Genomic DNA, 25,596 nt, shown 5'->3' with positions numbered 1-25,596 from the left:
GTGACACGCTAATTATTTGATGTTCTTATCACACTGGTGTTTAAAGTTAAAGAGTGGGGAACAGGCAGTAAAAGAAGACTCTGAGACATGTCAACTATGCAGAGAACATCATTCTCCATGTCACAATGTAATGGTAAATGTTCCACATACATCATTACTCAGATGCCATCTATGCACAGTCTAGAAAAATATATGATAGCAAGATTATGCACCAATATAACTGTATATCTCTTGTGCAAGTCACACTTCATCTTTTTATCCATCAAATTCATATCAATGACATTTTATATCAATAGCAGTGTCAATGGATTGCAGGGGGGGGGGGGGGATATTCAGTTGTATGCAGATGATGCAGGTGCAAGCAAGAACAGTCAATGAGTTCAAGAAGTGATATGATAGACAGTGTTTCCTAGGAAGGACCTCCCATGATGAGGCTTTTGATTCTATGGAGGCCTGAATAATAATAATAATAATAAAATTCATTCCATACATCTACAAATGATTTTTTTTTTTTTTTTTTTTGCACACTGTCAGTTGAATGAACCTCCCACGATGAGTCTGCCGACTACTCCATGGAGGGTGTAATAATAATAATAATAACTTATACAATGGCTCATTTGCAATCATGACATTCTTTCCAATAATTTAGTTCTATCATAATGTAGCAACAGACTTAGAATATTTACTCTCTCTCTCTCTCACTTTTCTTTCTGTCTTCTTTCAAGTAACTCTTTCATATCCTCATCTTTCCATACTTTTCCCCTCTCATATCATTTGTACCTGTGAAAATTATCAACTCTTTCACTCCAGCACTATTTCATTTTAGCACTGTTAATATCTTTAACCTCTGCTCCAAGAAAACATGCTCTTGGAGCAGAGGTTCCATACGCTTCCTCTCATATTCTTTCCCACTCTCCTTTCTTTCTCATCTCTACCATGTCATTTACCAGCCATTTCTCTAGTCGCTTTAGAACATGATTTAAAAACTGTAAAAAATAATGCTGCAGGAGAAAAGCGGTACTAAACAGGACTTCACATTACATATTGGTTTGTGTATCTGTTGAAACAATTACTGAGGAATAGAATCATCAGGATGGATTTGCATTCCCAATTTGCACAGGCCTTTGACAGATTGTCACATAATTACTGTGGTTCTGGATGGATAACAGATTCATGAGCTCTATAGGGGTTAAAACCTGTTTTCAATTTTAAATTCTTGAAACTAAAATTAAAAGTGAAATGAAATTATTCTCATCCAAACCTCAGTATGTCTAAAGAACTCTCAATGAGTATTATTATTATTATTACTCAGGGGCTCCATTGAATCACAAGACTCATTACAGGAACATAAAATCTATTGTACAACTCCTTAAATTCATTCATCATCTGCACTCTCAACCACTCTCTCTCAGGCAATGCATTTCAAGACCCACTCTCCATGTAGAAAAGATACTTCTTACCCTCTTATCACTACTTATTTCACAGCTTCCAAGGATGGCTTCTGTCCTTGTCCTTTTCCATTGTTTATGGAAAATTTCCTTACTGTTGTCAATTCAATAAATACTTCTCAACAGCTTGAATGTCTTAATCATATAATTTGCCTTATATCTGCTAAACTGCAGATCACATGCCCTTGGTCTATCCTCAAAACAAATATTGTTCAGTCCTGATATCAATTCTGCTATCTAGTATCCTCTCAAAGGTTACCAGATAGCATCTTCAAATCAAAGGTCATCCTCTTCAAATTATATTATGGTTAAATCCTGGTAACCAGATTTAACCATAATAATCTAGCTGTGGTCTGGTAAAAGCTTTATACAATGGAACTGTCACCCTTTTTATTATCTGCTAGCCAATATTATTATTATTTATTATTACATGACACCTCCAGGGAGTCCAAAGACTCATCATGGGAGGGCACCTACTCCACAGCTGTCGGTCTCCACCACTCACAATTCACCAACTACAACAAACCGCAACTGCAATCATTATCTACACTAACACTGGCGTTAGTGTAGATAATGATTGCATGCTTTAGATATATTATCTACATAGTTTGCTAATGTAATGTGCAGAAAATTTCAAAATCACTGCATGATATTCATATGTATTATCGTAATAGCAGTCCAGAGGATTTCTGCAATACTGCAAAGGATATTGCAGTATTTCTGGTCTAGGTGGCCGAGTGGTCAGCATATCTGCTCTCCAGCTAAAAGGCTGCAGGTTCGAATCCTGACTTGGGCAGGGATGTTTATGATTGTCTGTGAAAATACTAGTGGTGATAATGAGCAGTAGATTCACAGACAATCATAAACATCCATGCCCAAGGCAGGATTCGAACCTGCAGCCTTTCGGCTGGAGAGCAGATACGCTGACCACTCAGCCACCTAGACCAGAAATACTGCAATATCCTTTGCAGTATTGCAGAAATCCTCTGGACTGCTATTATGATAATACATGTGAATATCATGAAGTGATATTGAAATTTTCTGCACATTACATTAGCAAACTATGTAGATAATATATCTAAAGCATGAACTGGATTAACTGCTTTGCCTTTTTAAATATAAGTATTAGATGATTAATTACAGATTCATAACCTTTCTACTTTATAATAAAATTATAGGTTTTTTTAATCTTGAATGACATTCCATACTATTTTCTTATATTTTCTATAGCCTTACCATTAATTTGATATATTATTATTATTATTATTACATGACACTTCCAAGGACTCATGGCAGAAAGGCATTCCACTCCACTCCACACATCTCACCATCTCTCCACTACCTAATTCTTCAACTACACAATAATACTACTACCATCAATGCCATCTACTGCCCATCACCACAAACAACAGTACTTTTGTCTGTAAATAACATGTGTTTTCATGGTCGATTTGCCTGTATATATCTATAAATATATATACATACAGAGAGAGAGAGATATATACTGCTAAAGACTAAAAATTATGTCTTTAGGAGTCAAAATTAAGTAGAAGTAGTTATTATTATTATTATTACGTGACATCTCCAAGGAGTCCAAAGACTCATTGAGGGATGGCACCTACTCTATCTCTCTCCAACAACTACAGCAAACCACATCATCTACAGCAATGCCATCTACTGCCCACTACCACTAATATTTTCACAGACAATCACAAACATCCATACCCACAGCGGGATTCAAACCCACAGTCTTTTGGCTGGAGAGCAGATATGCTAACCACCTGGCCAACCAGGCTGGTGTTTTTTAATCACAGCTTCAGGTAATTTTATCACTGCTTCAAAATAAATTATATTTATAAAGATTTATAAAATAAACTATATTACATTACATTTAATGCCAAGTATTTAGATCTGCCATTTATCTCAGTTGGTTAAAAAAAAACCACAGCAGTGTTTTTTGGCAACACACATATTAGCCTTTTAGACAGCTTTTCTTGTAATTCATTCATTGTAAATCTATATCAAATCCCACAGTTATATAATTTTTAGCAGTAAAACCAAAAAAATTAACAAAATTAAATTAATAATGCACACATTCCACTAATTCTATATTACTATATTTTATAGTACTCTACATCACTAATTCACATTAAATGTACATAAACAAATCTGTACTTTAATTCAGTTATATTCCCTAAATAAGTGAGTATAAAAATTATATGTATTTATTTCTTCTCTGATTAAAATGTTAAGTAAAACAATTATTAGTAAAATTCAAGAAGGTATAAGATAGACCAAAAATGGAAATATTATCTCAACTGAGAGAGAGAGAGAGACAGAGAGAGAGAGAGAGCAAATTACACTAACAATTCATCAGGTACACTGCACAAGGTAAAATGAACAACAACAAAAAAAAAAAAAATCAATATCACTGAACTTGCATAAAGAAACTGTGCAAACGACTAACAAACTAAGTTTATGAACTAAAAATAATAACAATTATATCACACCTCCAGGGAGTCCAAAGACTCATCTAGGGAGGGCATCAACTCTATGTCTCACTACTCCACCAACCTTCATCATCTAACACCAACGCCATCTACTGCCGACTACCACCACTAGTGCTTTCACAGACAATCACAAACATCCATGCCCACGGCAGGATTCGAACCCGCAGCCTTTTGGCTGGAGAGCGGATACACTAACCACTCAGCCAACCAGCAAATAGTTCTATGGAATAGAATATTTCAATGGCTTCATTGTGACAGCATGATGAATATGATTTGTAGATTTGTATTTAAGCTTAGGTGCTGAAATAAAAGCTAAAACAGAATTTTTTGATATTGGAGAAAACATACTTTGAAAGAAAAAATGAGCAGGACACATAGCAAGACTCAAGAACAATAGATGAACAAAAGTTTTACTGGACTAGCGGCCATATGAAGGTAAAAAATCAGCTGGAAGCATTGAAAGAAGATGGTCAGATGATATAAGAAATACAATTGGAACTCTTTGGCATCAACAAGCTCAGGATAGAAACAGATGGAGATAATTGAGAGATACCTATAGCCAGAAGTGGCTATAAAAAGGGTTAAAAGAAAGAAAAGAAAAAGAAAAAAAAGCTGGTTTACACTCAATAAATTTAATGAAATAACTACAGCACAAAGAGAAATAATAAAACAACAGATTTAATTGTTTCAATATTTCATTTCTGCCACAGAGACATCGTCAGGAACACAATTGTATTTAAAATTAAGATTTTAATATCATATTCCTGAAGATGTCTCTGTAACTGAAATAACTATCAATTAAATATAAATTTACAGGCCACATCTTTTTTCATATGAGGCAGGTCTAAACCCATCACTTGTTTACTTATTTATTTTATGGTATTACAGCTTGTTTATTCAAAAAAAAAAAAAAAAGCGAGCACATCAGTCTACAGATTATAATATGCAGATTCCCTCCCCCACTGCCCAAAATTTAAACTTAGAGTATGAGGAACAGAGCAAAAAATTCATTAAATGTAAAGTAGCCAACAGGATAAAATTTCTTAGTTGAAATATTCAGTTTAGTTGATTTCAAAATAGGAAATTCCAAATGAAGTGTTCTTCTTTCAAGCCTATTATTTCATTTAAAATTATGAATGCATTGAGTAATAAAATATAAAACCAGAGATCTGATTTCTTTTGTTATAAAATAAAGTCCTCAATCCTGATCATTAGTAACCTCTATGCTGATATGAGCACATTAACATCAGCATAATTAAAAAGAGTTATTATATATCAACTGTCTTAATGTGTTCATAAGCATTATAATGTTAGTTAAAATATAAATTTAAATATAATACAAATATATACTGGAGTCCAAACGCTAAGAATGAACTACATTTTTACCTGTATGTGAAAAAAATTTCATGACTGTGGACAAATTTATTGCCAGCATACTAATAAATTATACTACACAAAAAATGTTATAAATTTCATACAAATTTCATAAATTGCAGTACATTTTTGGCAAAAGTTACAAATTTACTAAGGATATAGTTAAGAAATTAACATACAGCGCTTACCGAAAAAACTATGCAGAGAGACATTTCAGTATGAAATATATCTACCCACCAAGTGCAATGCAGCTCTCACAACATCGTACCATGCTTAGCACCAAGTGATTCAGGAGTTCCTGAGGCAAACTGGCCCACTTCCCCTTCAGAGCAAGGATAAGGCCTTATTTGTTTCCTGGAGAGGAATTTTGAGCAGCTATGCATCTCCCTATTTTGCATTCTAAAAATGTTCTATGGAGTTGAGATCTGGGGAGCATGCTGGCCACTCGATTCAATTAATATCCTCAGTCTCCAAAAGTATCTCCACTGCTCATGTATGATGCAGTGTGTGATGATGTCCTCCATAATTAATTCTTCACTTACAGCACCATGGAACAATCAAACATGATTAATTATTTGGACAATGGATCAAGTGTTAACTAATAAATATTTATTAAACCTACTAGTTTCACCAAACTTTAGCTGTTGTCATCTTCAGGGTACAAGCACTTAGGTTAAAAAACATTACACAAATATGAATAACTGTAAAATTCATACGATTATAGTTGCAAACTGGAATAGCATTGAACGTGAGTGATACACGTGTCGCATGTACATGATTAAACACATGTTAAAGAAAAGAGCTGTCCGCACCACAACAGATAATAAGGACCTTCAAGACGAGTTAACATTGATATCTAATAATAATAAGTTTAGTTTAATCCTTTATCCAAGTGTGAGCAAACAAAGTTTGCACCTGAAAGTATCTTCAGGACTGGGGTAAGGTAGTGCAACACCAGGCAACTCGTTGCAAAGGTGGAGAAAGTTCTCATCACTCCTATCTCAGTATCTCCCATAATGCAAAGCACATCTCCTTGCAGATATGTGTAATGCTATCCTATAGGTTAGGATGACTTCTCATTGCTTCTGCCTTTGTATCTCCACTACTGGGCCAGGCTCCCACTGACGAGACCTCAATAAAGGTCGAAACAGGTATGGGTAGTGGCCCTTGCCTTAATGCATAGCATTACACATATCTGCAAGGAGATGTGCTTTGCATTATGGGAGATACTGAGATAGGAGTAATGAGAGCTTTCTCCACCTTTGCAATGAGTTGCCTGGTGTTGCACCACCTTACCCCAGTCCTGAAGATACTTTCAGGCGCAAACTTTGTTTGCTCACACTTGGATAAAGGATTAAACTAAACTTATTATAGTCTAACCAAACGAAAAATAAACTCTTGATATCTAATAATCTTTACTTGAACGGCTACCCATGAAGACTCGTCAACAAAATCCTTTTCTCTGAACCACCACAAAGAGAGCGAGAAGATACTCAATATATCAAAACTATCGCAATTCCGTATGTGAGTAGCATCTCCAACAAGCTCACTAATCTCCTCAAACCACACAAAATAAGAGTGACATTCAAACCTATAGAAACAATTCGTAAACTACTAAGATAACCATCCAAAAAAACAACTCCAAAAGATAACCATCCTTTCTATAAATATGCTGGAGTTTACAATATTCCATGCTCATGTGGTTCAAGTTACATCGGGCAGACATCAAGAAGCCTTGAAATTAGACAGAAGGAGCACATTGGTTACGTCAAAAACAACAGGCAAGACATATCAGGCCTGTCATCTCATTTTTCTATAACTAACCATGTCATTGAGTGGGATAAAAGCTGTTCCCCTTACATAGAAGAAGACTACCACTCCCGAATGTTTAAAGAAGCAGCTACAGTCGCTCGCTCTGTTGATAACCTTAACAGGAAGGTTTAATACTCCCAAGGTTTAATACTCCCAGAGATATGGAAAACCCTAATTAGATCATTTAATGCACAGGAAATGAACTTCAAGGCAACCAACCTACAGAACGTTCCTTAGCAACAACTAGTTAATCATGTACACGCGATACGTGTATCACTCACGTTCAATGCTATTTCAGTTTGCAACTATAATCATTAGAATTTTACAGTTATTTATATTTGTGTAATCTTTTTTAACTAAGTGCTTGTACCCTGAAGATGACAACAGCTAAAGTTTGGTGAAACTAGTAGGTTTAATAAATATTTATTAGTTAACGCTTGATCCATTGTCCAAATAATTACTCTAGTTAGATGATCAAGAAAATAAACATTCATTATTAATCAAACATGATGTTCAAGAACTTCACTGCAATATTGTTCACCAATCATAGTCCCTTTTTTCAGTATTTGTAGCTCGGTGAGTCCATTAAGTATAATGCCTCCCCAAACCATGATCCCAGTACTGTCGTATCTATCCCTTTCAAGAACGTTCTTGCAATGGCAAGCAGTACCACTTTCACACTAGATCGAGTGTTGTCTAGAATCAGAGGAAAAACTAAAAATGACTCTCATCTGTAAAGAGTACATTAAACCATTGGAGTTGTGTCCAATTTTTATGGATAAAACACCACTGAAAATATGCTCTATGATAAGCTGTGGATAAATGGACACAGACTACAGGCCTATGGCCTTATATGCCTACTTGTCACAGATGTCCTGCCACAGTTTGTCAAGATATCTATGTACATGTGCTTGAATGGAGCCACTGTACAAGCTGACCTGCCATGGTACATCGATTACATTTTGCTGTTATAACCAAAAATATGACTTCACACTCTGTGGTGGAGCGGGAGCTATCTCTTAGCAAATGTCTCTAACACATTCCATTGGTTTGAAATGCTTCCCACAGCCTGGATACAACACTATGTTATATTTCAAACTCTCTGGTAATATCAGTAATTCTGCAGCCTTCTTCAAGCTTTCGCATTCTTCTTCTTCGTGAAATCATCTAAATGATGTCTTTGAGACATTACAAAACATCCAAGTTTGCAATTTTATTCCTTCATGAAAAGAACTCCAACCACAGTTCACTTAGTGCAGCCTTTTGTCCTACTGAGTGCTATCGCATTACCCTTTGCATGTGATTCAAAAATTTGAATGTGTACCTGCTTTCTACTCAAAATTGTCAGTTACATAAATTGTCACAAGCTGATTCATCTGAATTTTTGGTTGTAACATTCAGAAATACTGTTCATCCTTAGGTTTTGGACACCAGTGTACTTCATGCATGTAACTGATTTACTAAGGGTTCATCTATTTCTCATGTATGGAATCAACACAATATTATATACATATATATATATATATATATATACCACAAAAGAAAAGATCACCAGCTGTTCTGTTGTAAATCCTTAAATGTAATTTTAACAGGATTTTAAAAAAACCTTACTCTCACTCGCTCGTATGCCTGCTAATATAAAATGAAAAAGCAAAACAACATTTTCAGCACTATCAGATCATCATACTCTGTGTGTGTGTGTGTGTGTGTGTGTGTGTGTGTGTGTGTGTGTGTGTGTGTGTGTGTGTGTGTGTGTGTGTGCGTGCGTGCGTGCGTGCGTGTGTGTGTGTTTAATGACAATTGTAATAATAAATATAGTCGTAAAGAGTCAAACTTGTTCACTTCTGACATGGGTCCTCTTCAAAGGGTGAAAAAACGATGACACAGAATTTTTTTATTTTAAATATCTCATACTATTCTTTTTTTTTTTCTTCATCTAAATTAGGACAACTTTTCATCTAAGTAAGAAAAAAAAAAAATCCAGATATGAATTTCCACCTTCATAACTAGAACCAACATTATATAGCCCTTATTTGTTTCCCAATGCTTGACAGTTATTCATATCACAATCAAAAGTTGAATATGGAAGAATCTGTGTGTCCCTATATGTTGATATTTGTATTTATATAACAATCTAATAACTAATTCATTCAAAGTTGTCCTAATTTACATTCAAGTAATTAATTTTAGTCCAATAACTAAACAAAGAGCAAAGGAAAAATTAAAGAGATACATACTTACCTTTCTCTTGATATCTTGTCCAACATGCTAACAACAGGCAGAACATTTGGAAGTTAAGAAGGCAGTAGATGAATACTGTAAGGTGTCAGTGTTTAAGAAAGCAAGATTTGTTAGTTAATGTTAAAAAAGCTCCACAGAGGTGTGTGCATAGATGACCAGCATTAGCAGTATCAGATAAATTGAGGTTCAGATAAATTGAAGTTCAGATAAATAAAAAAATATACAAAATTATTAATACATATTCATAGTCTTCCAGTTTATTAATTACTGAGAGACAACTTTCCACATATAAGAGTGAAAGCCTATGTAAAATAACATTTCAGAATAAGAATGACTAGTCTTCGTAAAATTAAAAATTAGTCTGCCTAAAATAAACTTCCTAAAATTTATAAACTTTGGACTTATGAAATCTTCTTCAAGTAGATATATAAGAATACATTTTACAGTGCTGTTAGTGTTCACAGAATTTAAAGGCAATTAATAAGGCTTATGTCATATATATATATATATATATATATATACATATACATCAATTCATACCTAATTAAATTACTAAGCAAATCTGAATTAAACAGTAACTTAGAAGATAACCTACCTAAATATGCCAGATAACTGGTCAGTTAGACATTTGATAAGTGATAATTTGATCACAGTAAAGTTTATAATTGTTAGGTAAAATGACAACCTGCTTAATAGCTTTGGGAGATTTGTTCACATAATTCTTTATGTGAATAAATCTGAGTTACCTAAATACCAATAAATTCTTAGATGTCTTTAAGTAATGCACTTCAACTGGGAATAACTTTAGTTATAAGCAAAGTGCTAGTGCTTTTAGAATACATCACTTTAAAAGTCAAACTGGAAATGATTCAGATAAATATACCAAAATATGTCCCCTAGTCTATGTTCCCTCACATCTTGAATGAGCAGAAGCACCTGGAATTTTTAGGAGGAAGTAATCCAGCTAAGTACTACTACATCCAAATCTGCTCAGTTTTAAAGTATTTTAAGTGATTCAGAAGATAATTTATTTTCCAGCTCTGATATCCATAATATTTGTTGTTTTAAATAAACTACTATCATGCTAAAATTGATATAATAAACAAGTTATGCTGAAATCAAAATATAATTTCAGATTAGAGTTCAATAATTAAAATACTATACTATATAAATCTAATATAATGATGGGAGCCCGTTTATACTAAAATATTTATTAATGAGAAGTTATATAACATTAAGTTGAAATCTTAAAAATCATGCCATTTATATAAAAAATGAAGTTATATTAACACAGTTACATTGATTAATACAATTATATATTCCCATTACATGTAGTACTGAAACTAACATTTTAAACATACCCAAATAAAGCAAAATATTGTATAAAGCAAATTAAGATTTTAAAACCATACAACATAATACAGAAAAGAAGCAAAGAAAAAAAAAAGCAGGAGATGGAAATGAGATCAGAGCATGCATGAAGTGACAGCAAAAAAAAAAGGTAATCATTCATACAGCACACTCAAACATCATTCCTAACAAATAAATCTTTAAACATCTTTTTATTCTCATATATATTGGTAGATATAATAATACTCATCCATTTCATTAAAAGAAACGCCACAACCCAAAGTTAAATACAATAAGCATAAACCTAAAAATGATAACCTACTGCAAGAAATAAGAACAAAAAAAAATTCTTTAATAACAGATTGTTCTTCGTACCCTCTTGCCTCTTCGTCCTCTCTCGCCCTTATCGCCTTTCTCTCCATGCTCACCAGGAGGACCTGGTATTCCAACATCACCCTAACCAAGTTAGGAAAAGTTAGTGATTAGTAATTTCACTGTCCTTTGATTTGTATTAATTTCCTCACATACTGAGAAATTATAGAGTTGTTTTGAGAATGTATACAAGCATTTTCAAAAAGATCCACCTTCCACTTTCTGATTTTCAATGATATAGTTAATAATTAAAGAATTAAAGTATGAAAAACCCTATGCACAAGAAATTATATAGAAATAAAATTTCTAAGGAAAAGGAGGATTTCTGATTTAAATTTATAATTGGAGAAATAAATGTGATTTTGAGTAACTGCTTTCAGTATTTATTTATTTCATATATTTCTATTTTCAAAGACTTACGACTTAAAATCACATGGTTTCCAATCACAATAACCACAAATTATTTTTGAAATTGTAATAAGACATGTAACATCTTACCATAGGTTAAGCTCTCTATTTAAACTTTGTGGATTTTTTTTTGTGTGTGTTTGTTTAATATCCTTAGAGCTGGTATCATTGTTACTATTCTATAATTGTACATAGAGAAGGAGTCTGCTTCACTTCTAATATTAACTTGTCAGTAACATGCTTCAAGTTCTCACTTCGATCACAAACAATGAAATGAGTGACTATGTGTATGAGAAGAATCCAATGAAACAGCAGTACCAATAATTGAATTTTGGACTAACAAAGCAAATCCTCCTAAGACAAATATAGTGAATTTGTTTTTTCATACTGCTAAGTAAAACCAAAACATAGGTCATTCTGACTGCTATGTTACACATAGTGTGTTTCTGTTTTTTGTCTTTTTCACATAGGTAGTAAAGAAAAGAGTGCAACTGATCATTAGAAATCTTTCAAGAATCATGGTGAAAAATGGATTATAATTAACAGTCAGATAGTGAGCAGGGCTGAAGACATAAAACCATGGGTGACTCATAATAGGATAGCAAGAGTGAATGATAGCAAATAAAAAAATGCAAGATTTGAAAGCAGAGTTGATGAAGATGAGGTAAGAGATGAAGTGCAAACACAGCAAAATGAAGAGAATTGTAGTGAAGAATGAAGAAAATTGGAATAAATGATGGCCCTATGAAAGAAGTAATGAATGCCTCACAAGTCATGTTGTCTGGAGATTTGATTATTACAGGTGTCTATGAGTGAGAGGATGAAAAGGTTTGTTTTCCTGGAGGTAGAATAAGCAGAGTGGTTGAAGTATTAGATATGAGAAGTAAGTGAGCAAAACAGTTAGTAGTGGTAGCAGAAATGAATTAATGACTCAGCTAGATGATTTCACTGGATTTCAGGATATTGTTGAGAATAATAATATAGTAGTATAATAGGAAAGGTAGTCAGTGTGATGCCTAGATATGACAGTGATGAGTTGAGATGAAGAGCAAAGATCATGAATTTTATGTCAGCAAAAATGTGTGAAGAGAAAGGGGATGAGTGGGATTTGTTTGAGAGACGAATGGAACTGTATAAGATGAACTGCATTTGAGTGGTACTGGCATGAGTCATCTGAAGAGGCTGCTGCTGAAAAGGAGCACAATGAATGCAGAGAATGAATCTGAGCAAGTAAGAGCAATGAAGAAGAGTCAGGAAGGAGGAATCGAAGGAGTGCTTATGAGTGGAGTACTGGGTAGCTTAGTGTGGAGAACCTCTTCTCATCCTACTACTCACTACCTCCTTTCTTAACTTCCACAGATAACCTCTTGTCCTTGTTCCTTCCCCTTATTCCACTATATGAAAAATCTCCCCAGTTTCAATTCTGTAAATACTGCTCAACAGTTTAAATGTTTCAATCATGTTACCCCTTGGTCTTCTATCTGCAAACTTCTGTAGTATACATGCCCTCAGTCTATCTTCATAACTCCTGATATTAATTTTGTTCTGAAGTTAATTTATCCTCTTAAAAGCCCAGTGACCAGATCTTGATACAATAATCCAGATGCGGCCTGATCAGGGCTATATACAATGGAATCACCATTCGGATTTCTACTGGTCAAGTCCTTCTTAATATTGCAGCAATCATCTGAGTTACCTTCACTACCTTTGTAATATGTTCCCTAAACTTAAAAATTTCCATTGACCATCATCCCTGGCCTCTGCCACTTCTTCTGCTATAGATCTACCAAAAGAGAATGCAATCTCTCATCATTAGATCCCAAATTTCGAGACTTTATGTTTAGTTGCATTAAATTGATATCCCCTTATACTGGGAGCAACATGAAACTTATGTTTTGGAATATCTGAATATTGAGAATTTAGTTGTTTGTTATAGATGCAAAGTTATTAAGAGAGTGAGAGAGAGAGAAATGCTGTGAATTTGAGGACTTCAGCTCAATGTTGCTAAGTGTAAGATTTTACATTTTGAGAAGATGATTGATGTGCTGCTTCATTAGAAGATACAGCATAATGTATAATAATGACGCATAGGGAAAAACAGTTATTCTTCGATCTCATTCATATCCAGTAGACAATTTTCTAGTTTCTTTGTATAAGAAAACTAATATCAGAATTTAAAACTAATATCAGAATATGGAAACTAATATCAGAAATAGCAAAAACATAAGAAAATTAAGTAAAGCATGAAGGAAAAACTTTTTACTTAAGAATTTCGATTATTTAAGATTTTGTCATGAAGTCAACTAAGAATAATTCTCGAGTTGATCACATGTAATGCATGCTCAGAAACAACTCTATATTATGAATTCCCCACACAAATCATACAAATTAGTGTGCTTTTAACTTTTAAATGTAGTGTTTGTTAGTAATTTTAAGTCAATATTTATCAGCAAGATTGTACGATGTTATTTTGTAAGAGCTAGTTAATCTGGTAAACTTCAAACAACACATATGCAGAAAAACAGCATTCATTTCCCCATACATAACATATTAGCTATTGCTGTAAAGTTAATAGAATGATAATAAAAAGATATCTGGTTTAAGGGACACAAAAACAATGCAATATATGTATATCTGTTCAATTTTTAAACAAATAATAACACTTTAATCTTTTCTTTCATTGTTATACATAATCAGCACTCATCATAACCAAATTATAGACTACCACTATTATATTTATAACATGTAATGCATGCTCAGAAACAACTCTATATTATGAATTCCCCACACAAATCTTACAAATTAGTGTGCTTTTAACTTTTAAATGTAGTGTTTGTTAGTAATTTTAAGTCAATATTTATCAGCAAGGTTATAAGATGTTATTTTGTAAGAGCTATTTAATCTGGTAAACTTCAAACAACACATATGCAGAAAAACAGCATTCATTTCAATAATAATAATAATAGCATATGGTGTGAGGTAGAGGTGAGCAAGACAGGATATTTAGTGGGGTGTTGCTACAGACCCAGGAGTACAGAGGGTGGGGACAAGGAAATGTTTAGACAGTTGAGTTTGGCAAGTGCAAGAAGAATGATTGTTATGGTAGATTTTAACTACAGTAGTATAAACTGGGGAGAGGAAGATGCATGTAGCAATAAGGGAATGGAATTTCTAGAATTCTTGAGGAACAAATGTCTTAGCCAACATGTAATAGAGGGAACAAGAGGTTCAAGAGTTTTGGATTTGGTTATAGCATCAGAAGAGTTGATAATAACTGAGATGACATCTCTCACACCAGTTGGAGAGAGTGACCATATAGTTTTGACTTGGAAAATGAATAGACATGCAGGGGTATCAAAGAGACAGGAACTTATGTGGAATTATAAGGCAGGTGATTATAATAGTCTAAGACGTCAACTTGGGGAAGTTTCATGGAAGGAGGAATTGGAAGGCCGGGATATCATTAATGTGTGGGAAATTATGAAAGAATGTTTGTTAGCAGCAATGGTAAGTTGTATACTACGAGTGAACAAGAGGACACAATTTGGAGTAAAGTGGATGACAAACAATATTAAACAGTAACTGCATGCGAAAAAGTGGCTGTGGAAGAGATATAAGAAGACAGGAGAAGAGAAGATGCATGAAGAGTATAAGACACAGACCAGAAGAGTGACTAGTATGGTAAGGAAGACGAAACTGGAATATGAGAGGAGATTATCCCTAAGATCCAAAGAAAATCCTAGGGAATTTTTTAGATATGTGGCCAGTAGGAGGAGAAATGACTGTGGAAGAATGATATTGTGGGATAAAAATGGGAATAGAGTGACTGATGCAGAGGACATAGTAGAATTGTTCAATGAACACTTTATTGGAGTATTTCATCCTGAAGGAGTCAGTTTTAATGCTAGAGGGATAGGGCAGGTTGAAGATTTAGAGGTACAGGAGGAGAGTGTGTTTCAAATACTGAGTACTCTGGATGCCACTAAAGCTTTGGGACTGGATGGTATTTCACCACGAGTTTTGAGAGAATGTGCTAGGGAATTGACAGTGCCTTTGACCTGGCTTTTCAATGAAAGTCTGGCTGCTGGATAGGTGCCCATGGAATAGAAGGAAGGTAAGATAGTGCCATTGCATAAGAGCGGTAGCAGACTGGAAGTGTCAAATTATAGACCAGTTTGTGTGTCATCAGTAGTTAGTAAGATCTTGGAGAAAGTAGTGAAGGACCGTATACAGCATTGCTCAGATGAGGGTAATGTTATCTGTGAGAGTCAACATGGATTTGTGAAGGGACACTCTTGTTTTAGCAATATGCTAGCCTTTTATGATAAAGTTACAAGAGCATTAGATGAGGGAAAGGCATATACTGCCATTTTCTTAGACTTAGCAAAGGCATTTGACAGGGTGCCACATGATAAGCTGATATTTAAGTTGCAGCACATGGGTCTGGATGTCAGATTGGTCAACTGGATTCAGGATTGGCTGTCCGATAGGTATCAGAGAGTTGTGTATGGTGGGGCAGTTTCAAGGAAGCAGAGGGTTACAAGTGGGGTCCCACAGGGCTCAGTACTGGGACCTATATTGTTTGACCTTTATATCAATGACATTGTCAGTTGATTGCAAGGGGATATTCAGTTGTTTGCAGATGATGCAAAGCTGGGAAGGATTATTAGTAATAATGCAGGTGCAGCAGTCCTGCAAGAGGATTTGAATAAGCTAGATAGATGGGCAAATGAAGGGGAGTGTCGGTTTAATGCAGCAAAATGTAAGGTCTTGAGGTTTGGGAAACATCGATGAAACACTGCATACTCTATGGGAGGAGTTATAATGGAGGAAGTAGGGAAGACAGGAGATCTGGGGTTGATGATTGATAGAAACCTGAAATTTAGGGGACATATCGCAAAGGTGGTGAAGGTAACACAGAGGATTGCTGCAATAATGAAGGACAATGACCTGCAGAGATAAAACAGTTATCATTCCGTTGTATAAGACCCTGATCAGACCACACTTGGACTATTGTTCTCAAATTCGGTACCCAGGATTTGAAGGGGATAAATTAACTGTGTAAAGGGTACAGCAGCAGATAACAAAGATGGTTTCAGGACTGTATAATGTTAGTTAATATTAGTGAGGATCAGCTGAGGGAATGTGGACTGCAGAGTTTGGTAGCTAGAAGAAGGAGAGGTGATATGATTGAGACTTTTAAACTGTTGAGAAGTGGTTGCAGGGTTGACACTGGGGAGTTCTTTCGCTTGGTTGAACAGTAGGAAGGAGTGATGACAAGAGGCCATCCCTGGAAGTTACGAAAGGAAACTGTGAGCAAGAGAGTGAGGAGTAGTTTCTTTGCATGGAGGGTGGTTGAACCATGGAAAGCATTGCCTGAGTGAGTGGTGAGAGCGAGAATGGTCAATGAGTTTAAGGAGTGGTATGATAGACTCTGTGTTTTTTTTTTGGGGGGGGGGAACTCCTCTCGATGATTCTTGATAGACTTTGTGTTTCTTAGAAAGAACCTCCCACGATGAGTCTTTTGACTCCATGGAGGCCTGAATAATAATAATAATAATAATAATATTGCAGTAATAACTTTAACATAACCCAGATTAATTAATTATAATTAATTATTTAGAAGAAAGTAGTAGGAACCTTTAAGGAGATGGTAGATCATTTCCTTTCTATATAAAGCATACATCCACACGATGCTTTATAAGTAAAGCATGATACGAAGTACTCTAACATGAAGAGATAAGGAGGTGGCTGTGGCGCTGTATATGATGTATGGTGAAAACCAGGTGACCAAATGTGATGTGGAGAGAGTCCAGAGAAAAATGACTAAGACAATATTAGGACTCTGGAATGCTCGCTATGGAGAGAGGTTGAAGAAATGTGGATTGCAGGGTTCCGTGGATAGGAGAAAAAAAGGTGATATGATAGAGATGATTAAGTTAGTGATGGGATTTTATCAGATTAATCCAGATGGGATTATGAAAGGGAGGGAAGGTCAGTGGGGTGTTGTTACAAAATAAGGAGCACAGAGGGTGGGGACCAAGAGATGTTTAGACAGTTGAGCTTGGCAAGTGCAAGAAGAATGATTGCTATGGGAGATTTTAACTACAGCAGTATAAGTTGAGAAGGGGAAAATGCATGTAGTAATAAGGGAATGGAATTTCTAGAATTCTTGAGGAACAAATGTCTTAGGCAACATGTAATAGAGGGAACAAGAGGTTCAAGAGTCTTGGATTTGGTTATAGCATCAGAAGAGTTGATAATAACTGAGATGACTTGGGTCTCCCACGATGAATCTAATGACTCCATGGAGTGAATAGATTCCAGTAATAATAATAGTAATAATAATAATGACATCTCTCCCACCAATTGGAGAGAGAGTGACCATGTGGTTTTGACTTTGAAGATGAATAGACATGCAGGAGTATCAAAGAGACAGGAACGTATGTGGAATTTTAAGGCAGGTGATTATAATAGTCTTAGATATCAACTTGGGAAAGTTTCATGGAGGGAGGAATTGGAAGGCCAAGATATCATTAGTGCTTGGGAAATTGTGAAGGAATATTTGTTAGCAGCAATAGTAAGCTGTATTCCACAGTGAAGAAGAACACACAATTTGGTGTAAAGTGGATGACAAACAATATTAAACAGGAACTGCACGTGAAAAGAGGTTATGGAAGAGACATAAGGAGACAGGTGAAGAGCAGATGCATGAAGAATATAAGACACAGGCCAGGAGAGTGACTAGTATGGTAAAAGGTAAAACTGGAATATGAGAAGAGATTGGCCCTAAGATCCAAAGAAAATTCTAGGGAATTTTTTAGCTATGTGGCCATAGAAGGAGAAATGATTGTGGAAGAATGACATTGTGGGATAAAAATGGGAATTGAGTGACTGATGCAGAGGACGTAGTGGAATTGTTCAATGAACACTTTATTGGAGTATTTCATCCTGGAGGAGTAAATTTTAATACTAGAGGGATAGGACAGGTTCGAGGTTTAGAGGTGCAGGAGGAGAGTGTGTTCCAAATGTAAAAATATTTATATTGAGATTCTGCAATACATCCTACATACTTCCAAATCATCAACCTCCATTCTCATATCAGCTCCTGTCACAGAAATATCCTCAATTGGGTAATAGATCTTTGCAAAGTGGTTACTCAGTAACTCAACTCTTTTGTCTACTTCTGTCATCTTACTACCATCAGCACTCATTAATGTTGTCCTTCCATAGTCATTTTCCCCTTTACTTTCACTTAGAAAATAACTCAATGAACCAGTCGGTGTGCTTGGCCAAATTGTTCACATAATCTGATTTTGTCTTCTCCTAATATACCCTCCATTTAACTCCTACTGGATTAATCCTTCTGATCTTGGCTATACAGTCTGATATATTGCTTTCTTCAGATACTCCTTGACCATTTCCCCATGCAGATTCTTATGCCATGATAGTGCTTTAAGTTTCCTCCTAAGCTTGTCATAATCACCTGCCCTGTAGTTCCACATTTACCCATTCTTAAATAAAAATTTACTTTTAGCAATCTCTTAGGTCAAGATTACATGATCACTCTCTCCAATTTTAGGCTATGTGGCTACCTTGGCTACAGACAGATCTTCTGATCCCATAACTAGAACAGCACCCTGAGTCCCCTCTATCACATGCTTTTTTAAGTAATTATCTCTAAATAGATAAATAAATTCCATTTCCTTCCCACTGTGTGTCTTTCCTCCTTTCAATCTACTGTATGTCCCTGTAGTTGAAGGTTCCATACTAATTACTTGACCTGTACTCGCTGTGCTAATTTACTGATGCATGTCTTCACATTGGTTATTGTACTCCATGGCACATCCACCAACTGTATATTTTATCCTGCTGGCCTTTATTTGATAAGACTGCCTCAAATGAATTACCATTCATATCTATGCCCTCCTGATCTCCTACTCTCTTATCATTGCAATTTATCTGGTACCATCAGCAGTACTCTTCCCTTATTCTCTCTCTCTCTCTCTCTCTATCATCTCTGAAAATACCACACACTGAAATTTTATTTATGTAACTACATCATCTGCTCATTAGCACTTTAATCATTTTATTTTATTAAAGTTATTTACTGTGGCTAATGTATTCTTTCTATGTTTTTTTTAAAAACAGCAGGTGTTTTTAAAATTACTTCTGCTGTCGTACAAACTCATTTGGTGCAGCTACACTAACCAATGCTAAAATCTTCCGCCTTTTATTCCCAACTACCATTACACCTCGTATCAACTAGCCTATTCAATTTTGTCACTTTCGAGATTATATTCTGCATCCAACACTATACCAAACCAATAAACCTATGACATGTAATGGACCATCCCTGGAAGTTATGAAAGTAGGTGGTGAATAAAAGGATAAGAAGTACTTTTTCTGCATAGAGAATGGTTAAAAATTCATTGTCTGAGAGGATGCCAAGGGTGCAGACAGTGAATGAGTTTAAGTAGTGGTGTGAAAAAACTTTAGGTTGACTCATCATGAAAGATGGCCTTTCACGATGATTCTTATGACTACATAAGGAACCTGAATAATAGTAATAATTTTAATAATTTTAATAATTTTATTCACATGATTGGATTATAAAAAAAACAGTTGATTAAAAACTGAGATTCTGAGGAAAGTTAGGAGCGTGAGCAGATATAATCAATGGTAGAACTATATTAAAAATAAAGACATTAGGGAAAAACTTCACATTATTAATATTCATGAGTGTGTAAGCAAAACTAATCCAAAATGATGTGGTCATTCTAATTAAGATCAGAATGGTATCTGAAAGATTAACAGAAGTGGTATCTGAAAGATTAACAGAAGTGGTATCTGAAAGATTAACAGAAGTGTTTGAAGCAAAAATAGCACCTAGAGGATAACCAAGATAAAGGTGATTGATAAAGTTAGGAGTGCTTTCTTCTTCTTTTTCTTTGAGTGCCATCTCCTATCGGAGGTCGGCGACCACCTTGGCAAATTTTGAGCGATTCTCAGCTATTCTGAGCAGTCTCTCAGAGTTCATACCAGTCCACTGTCTGATATCTGCCAGCCAAGATTTTCTTCGTCTTCCTTGTCCTCTTCTTCCATTTATCTTCCCTTTTATAATCAATTGAAGTATCTTATATTTTTCATTACGAAGTAGGTGACCAAGATATGCAGTTTTCCTTCTTTTTATGGTATCTAAAAGTTCACATGATTTCCCCATTTGTTTCGGTACTTCCCGATTGGACGTTTTTGCTGTCCATGGGATTTTTAACATTCGTCTTATAACCACATCTCAAAGGCAAGTCTTTTTATTGATGTTGTCTTCAAGGTCCAAGTTTCTGCACCGTACAGCAGTACAGACCATACATAGCATTTAACCATGCGTACTCTAAGCTCTTAGTTTAAACTGCGGTTACACAGTGTTGATCTCATCAAGAGAAAATTTTTTCTTGCCATTTCAATTCTAACTTTTATTTCCATTTCTGGATTGCAATCTTCATTTAACCAGCATCTGAGATATTTAAACTTTGTCACTCTTTCTATTTGTTTCCTATTTAAAGAAAGTGCTTTAAATTAAGTATTTAAGAATTGGTTTCTTACTTATGACCATGAATTTAGTTTTGGTGATATTTATTTTTAATCCCATTTTTTCACTCTCTGCATTTATTAGCTCCAAAAGATTTTGAAGATCCTGAATATTGTCAGCCAGAAGAGCTGTATCATCGGCATATCAGATGTTACTGATGATTTCACCATTTACACTAATCCCTTCCTTTCTTCCTTCCAAGACTTTTTGAAATATGGCTTCTGAGTAGATGTTAAAAAGAAGAGGTGACAGCACACATCCTTGCCCTACTCCTCGTTTGATGCTAATGGAGTCTGTAATAATGTCATCAACTTGAACAGATGCCTTTTGGTTCCAATATAAGTTTTCAATGATCCTGATGTCTTTACCATCTAATCCAATTCTCTTTAATAGTACAATCATTTTAGCATGTTGGACTTTGTCAAATGCTTTCTCGAAGTTGATGAAGCAAATGAATATTACCTTGTTTTGGTCAATACATTTTTGAAATAAGATCTGAGAACAGAAAAGGGCCTCTCTTGTTCCCAAGCCTTTTCTAAAGCCGAATTGGGTATCACTGATGGTGTCTTCACATTTTCTGTATATTCTTTTTTGAATTATTTTCAGAAACATTTTGAGAACGTGACTCATTAGGCTGATCATTCTATAGTCATTACAAGTTTTCGCATTTACTTTTTTAGGTAGCATGATGAAGGTCGACTGTAACCAGTCCTGAGGGACTATGCCTGTATCGTAGATCTTATTAAATAGCTTTACTAATATGTTAATGTTGTCACCTTCTAATAACCTTACTATTTCTGCCGGTATTCTATCTGGTCCTAGGGCTTTACCATTTTTAGCTGAGTTCAATGCACATTCTACCTCTGATTTTAGAATGCATGGAACTTCCATATGTTCATAAGTATTTTATGGGTTCTGTCTGTCATCAGTAAAGAGTTCTTCTATATATTTCACCCATTCTTGTATTTTGTCATCCTTTTTGGATATAATTTCTCCCTTTTTGTTTCGAAGGATACAGAATTGTTTTTTCTTATATATACCTGAGGTCTCTTTCATCTTTATGTGTAGATTAAAATTGTCATGTTTTTCCTGTAGAATTTCTATTTCGTTACATTTTTCATTCATCCAGATTTCTTTTGCTTTTTTGATCTTGTATTTAATAATTTTCTGAACCTCTGTATATTTTGTTGGATTATGATTTTTATATGATCTGCGTTGATCCACGAGAGAAAGAATTTCATCAGTCATCCAATCTTTCTTTTTTACTGCTCTATTAGGACATAAGGTATTGGTACATTTCTCTATGAAGACAGATTTCAATTTGTCCCACGATTCATCAACCCTCATGATGTCATCATTCTTGATAAGTGCTAGCTCTTGATTCAGATCTTGACTCAATTTGCTTCTTATCTCTGTGTTTTTTAATTTTTCCAAATCAAACCTTTTTTGTTGATGTTTCTTAAGCATAGCTTTCAGTCTAAGTTGTAACTCTGCCACCAGTAGGTTATGATCAGAAGCAATATCTGCACTAGGATAGGTTTTTGTACTCTTTATAGAACTTCAAAATCGTTGATTAATTAGTAAGTAATCAATTTGGTTTCTGACTATATTCCCATTATTATCCTGTGGTGATCGCCAAGTATACAATCTTCGAGGTGGTAGCTTAAACCATGCGTTTGTGATTATTAGCTCCTCTTCCTGGCAGTCATTGAAAAAGACAGTCACCTCTCTCATTTCTTGTGCCCAGTCCATGTTCGCCAACTACATCTCCACTTCTACCTTTCCCAACTTTAGCATTGAAATCACCCATGACTATGTTAATATCATGCTTTTTTGTATTTTTCATTAGTTCTTTTAATTGATCATAAAATTCTTCAATCTCGGTATCACTCTTGTCAGCAGTAGGGGCATAGACTTGTATAAGATTAACATCTAGTAGTTGTCCTTTCAGTTTTAATAACATCATCCTATCTGAGTAAGGGATGAAGCTCAACAGTGACTTATTGATCTCTTTGTTTATTATTATTCCAACTCCGTTTTGATGGTTGTTTTCACAACTTCCAGAGTGATACATTGTCATGTCATTGACTTGAGTTTTGCCTGATCCTGGCCACCTAACTTCACTCATTCCTAAAATTCCAATTTCAAGTCTTTTCATTTCTTGGATAGCATTTCTTAGCTTACCTGCTTCATACAAGGTTCTGACATTCCAAGTTCCTAGTTTTACTGAGCACACCATGTTGAGCCAGGGGATTCTTTGCACCCCTGTCCCATTTAAGGGACGCCGGTAACTTGGGACCATTTGTGTAGATTTGCTCGGCATGGTGGTTAGTATAGAGAGAGAATAGAGCAGTAGTTTCTCCATTTGCTTTCTGCTCTGCAGTATTACAGACATACACAATAAACTGTATTGCCATCTGCAATTTTCTAATCAGAAGCTTTACCGTCATCATGAGACTTCAACCTTGTGTCAGTACTGACAAAGCTGCTTCCCTTTGCCAGAGGATTGAATCCTTTATTTTTCCCTGTAACCCTAGGTAGGGGCCCTAACCGGATACTGACAGCCAGAGCCAGCTGAGCCCGGGTTGTTTATAGAGGTCTGCTCCTCTGAAGATTCTTCTGCACATTTCACTGTTGGGATAAGATGATAAGAGTGCTTTAGAAGTTCAAAATATAAAAGCTGATCAAATCAGAGACCTAAGAAATAATAGATTAATTTGGAAGAAAGCTGATGATAGGAAAGAAAGTAGGGATGAAATACTAATTATGTCATACTACATAATATCTGCTATGCTTCTTTCAGGATATATATACCATTTTAAAGTTTTATCAAGAATTCAACTACACACCTGTGTGGTAGTTTCATCATTGACACCTGGTCAGGAAAGAAAATCTAGATTCACATTCTAGCTATAATTTTCTTCTTTTCTTCTTATCATTATTAGAAAATTGCACAAACTAGTTGCAAGACACATTCTATTTTTTTTTAAATAAAGAAACCTGTGGTGCGTTCATAATTAGAAGAAACACACGTATAAACCACAGTGAAAATTATTTAATTGTAAATATTTCATCCTAAGTATCTTAGGACATCATCAGTACAGTATTTAAACAAAATTAGGAATAACATACAGTTAGGGCGCATGATTACAATAGAATCTCATGAAAACGTGCATAACGTGCTCAAGTAGTACAAAAAAAAAAAAAAAAAAAAAATATTTACAATTAAATAATTTTCACTGTGGTTTATACGTGTGTTTCTTCTAATTAAGACGCATTCTATCACAGAGCATATCATACAGTGTTCCAAAAACCCACCCCTGTTTTACAACTAAATATTCTATTCACCCAACACTCTTCAAGCAAAACAAATATGCTCTCCATTCCTTTGCTCACCTATGAGAGTAATTTTCCAGATCTTTTTCAAGCTAGTTAGGTTTAACAGTCTTAGATGAAAAACGATTCTCCTTATTATCAACAGCACATTATCATCATCAGTTTGGAGAAATAAATAAAATGTCAATTAATTACTTAAAACTATATTGATGATTAGTAATGCTTTCCTTTATTCAAGAAAAAGGAACTCAAGTAAGGATTAAATAAATAAATTTTCCCTTAAAAAAAAAAGGGGGGGGGGGGAATCGTTACCCAATCAGACTTGTTTGGTCTACAATGTACATTTGCAGAATCTGGCAAGTTCCGAGGAGTGGAAAGAGGATAAAACAGTTCCATTACATAAAGATGGCTCCAAAACAGAAGTAGCAAATTACAGAACCAGTCAGTATCTCTGGAATGGTGGTTAAAGTATTGGAAAAGTTGGTTAAAAGTAAAACAGATGGATAGGAATACGATACTCTATAGGAACAGCATGGCTTTATAAAAGCTTTTTCCTGCCTCAGTAATTTATTAACATTTTATAATAAGGTGACAGAGGAATTGGATAAAGAAAATGGCTATACTATGATACTACTGGACTTTGCAAAGGCATTTGACAGAAAATTAAATTAACATTCCAGAAAAATTGACATGGAAAATTATTACATAATTTGGAGCAAATGGGAATGGATATGAGGTTGGTAGCATGGATAGAGAGGGGGGGGGGTTGCTGATAGACAGACATCAGAGGATGGTGTACAGTGGAGTGGAATCAAAGTGAACGAGGGTGACGGAGTACTACAGGACTCTGTGCTAGGATCACTACTCTTTAATTTATACATTAATGATAAAAATATTTCATCATAGTGAAAGATTTGAGAGGGGGGGGGATATTCAGTTGTTTGCTGATGATGCAAAACTGGAGAGGTCAATAGTGGATAAAGGTGATTGAGATATCTTGCAGGATGAGTTAAATAAATTGACAGTGGGGACAAAGGACAATGGTTGTCAATTTAATGTTGTAAAATGTAAGCTAATGCACTTTGGGATGAAAGAATTATATACTTCGTATCATATTGATGGTACAAGATTACAGGAAATTGATAAAGCTAGAGAT

At 35.0% G+C, this 25,596-nt stretch overlaps 1 protein-coding gene across 10 annotated transcripts in view; it reads right to left on the bottom strand.

Annotated features, from left to right (window-relative positions):
- Positions 1–25,596, bottom strand: part of LOC150099238 (uncharacterized) — an 825,097-nt gene that overhangs the window by 464,035 nt on the left and 335,466 nt on the right. Inside the window, exon 15 of one of the 10 annotated variants that reach the window (XM_090403353.1) lies at positions 11,111–11,191. The exons of the other annotated variants lie outside the window; for them this stretch is intronic. Coding sequence (XP_090259479.1) covers positions 11,111–11,191 — 81 coding nt within the window. The remainder of the gene's footprint in view (positions 1–11,110; positions 11,192–25,596) is intronic. 10 annotated transcript variants of the gene reach the window in all.

This window comes from Typopeltis vanoorti, chromosome 14 (genome assembly GCF_054136105.1).
Source record: "Typopeltis vanoorti isolate ZY-2024b chromosome 14, IOZ_Tvanoo_1.0, whole genome shotgun sequence".
NCBI classification, from domain to species: domain Eukaryota; kingdom Metazoa; phylum Arthropoda; class Arachnida; order Uropygi; family Thelyphonidae; genus Typopeltis; species Typopeltis vanoorti.
This window is presented reverse-complemented; position numbering and strand designations above follow the sequence as displayed.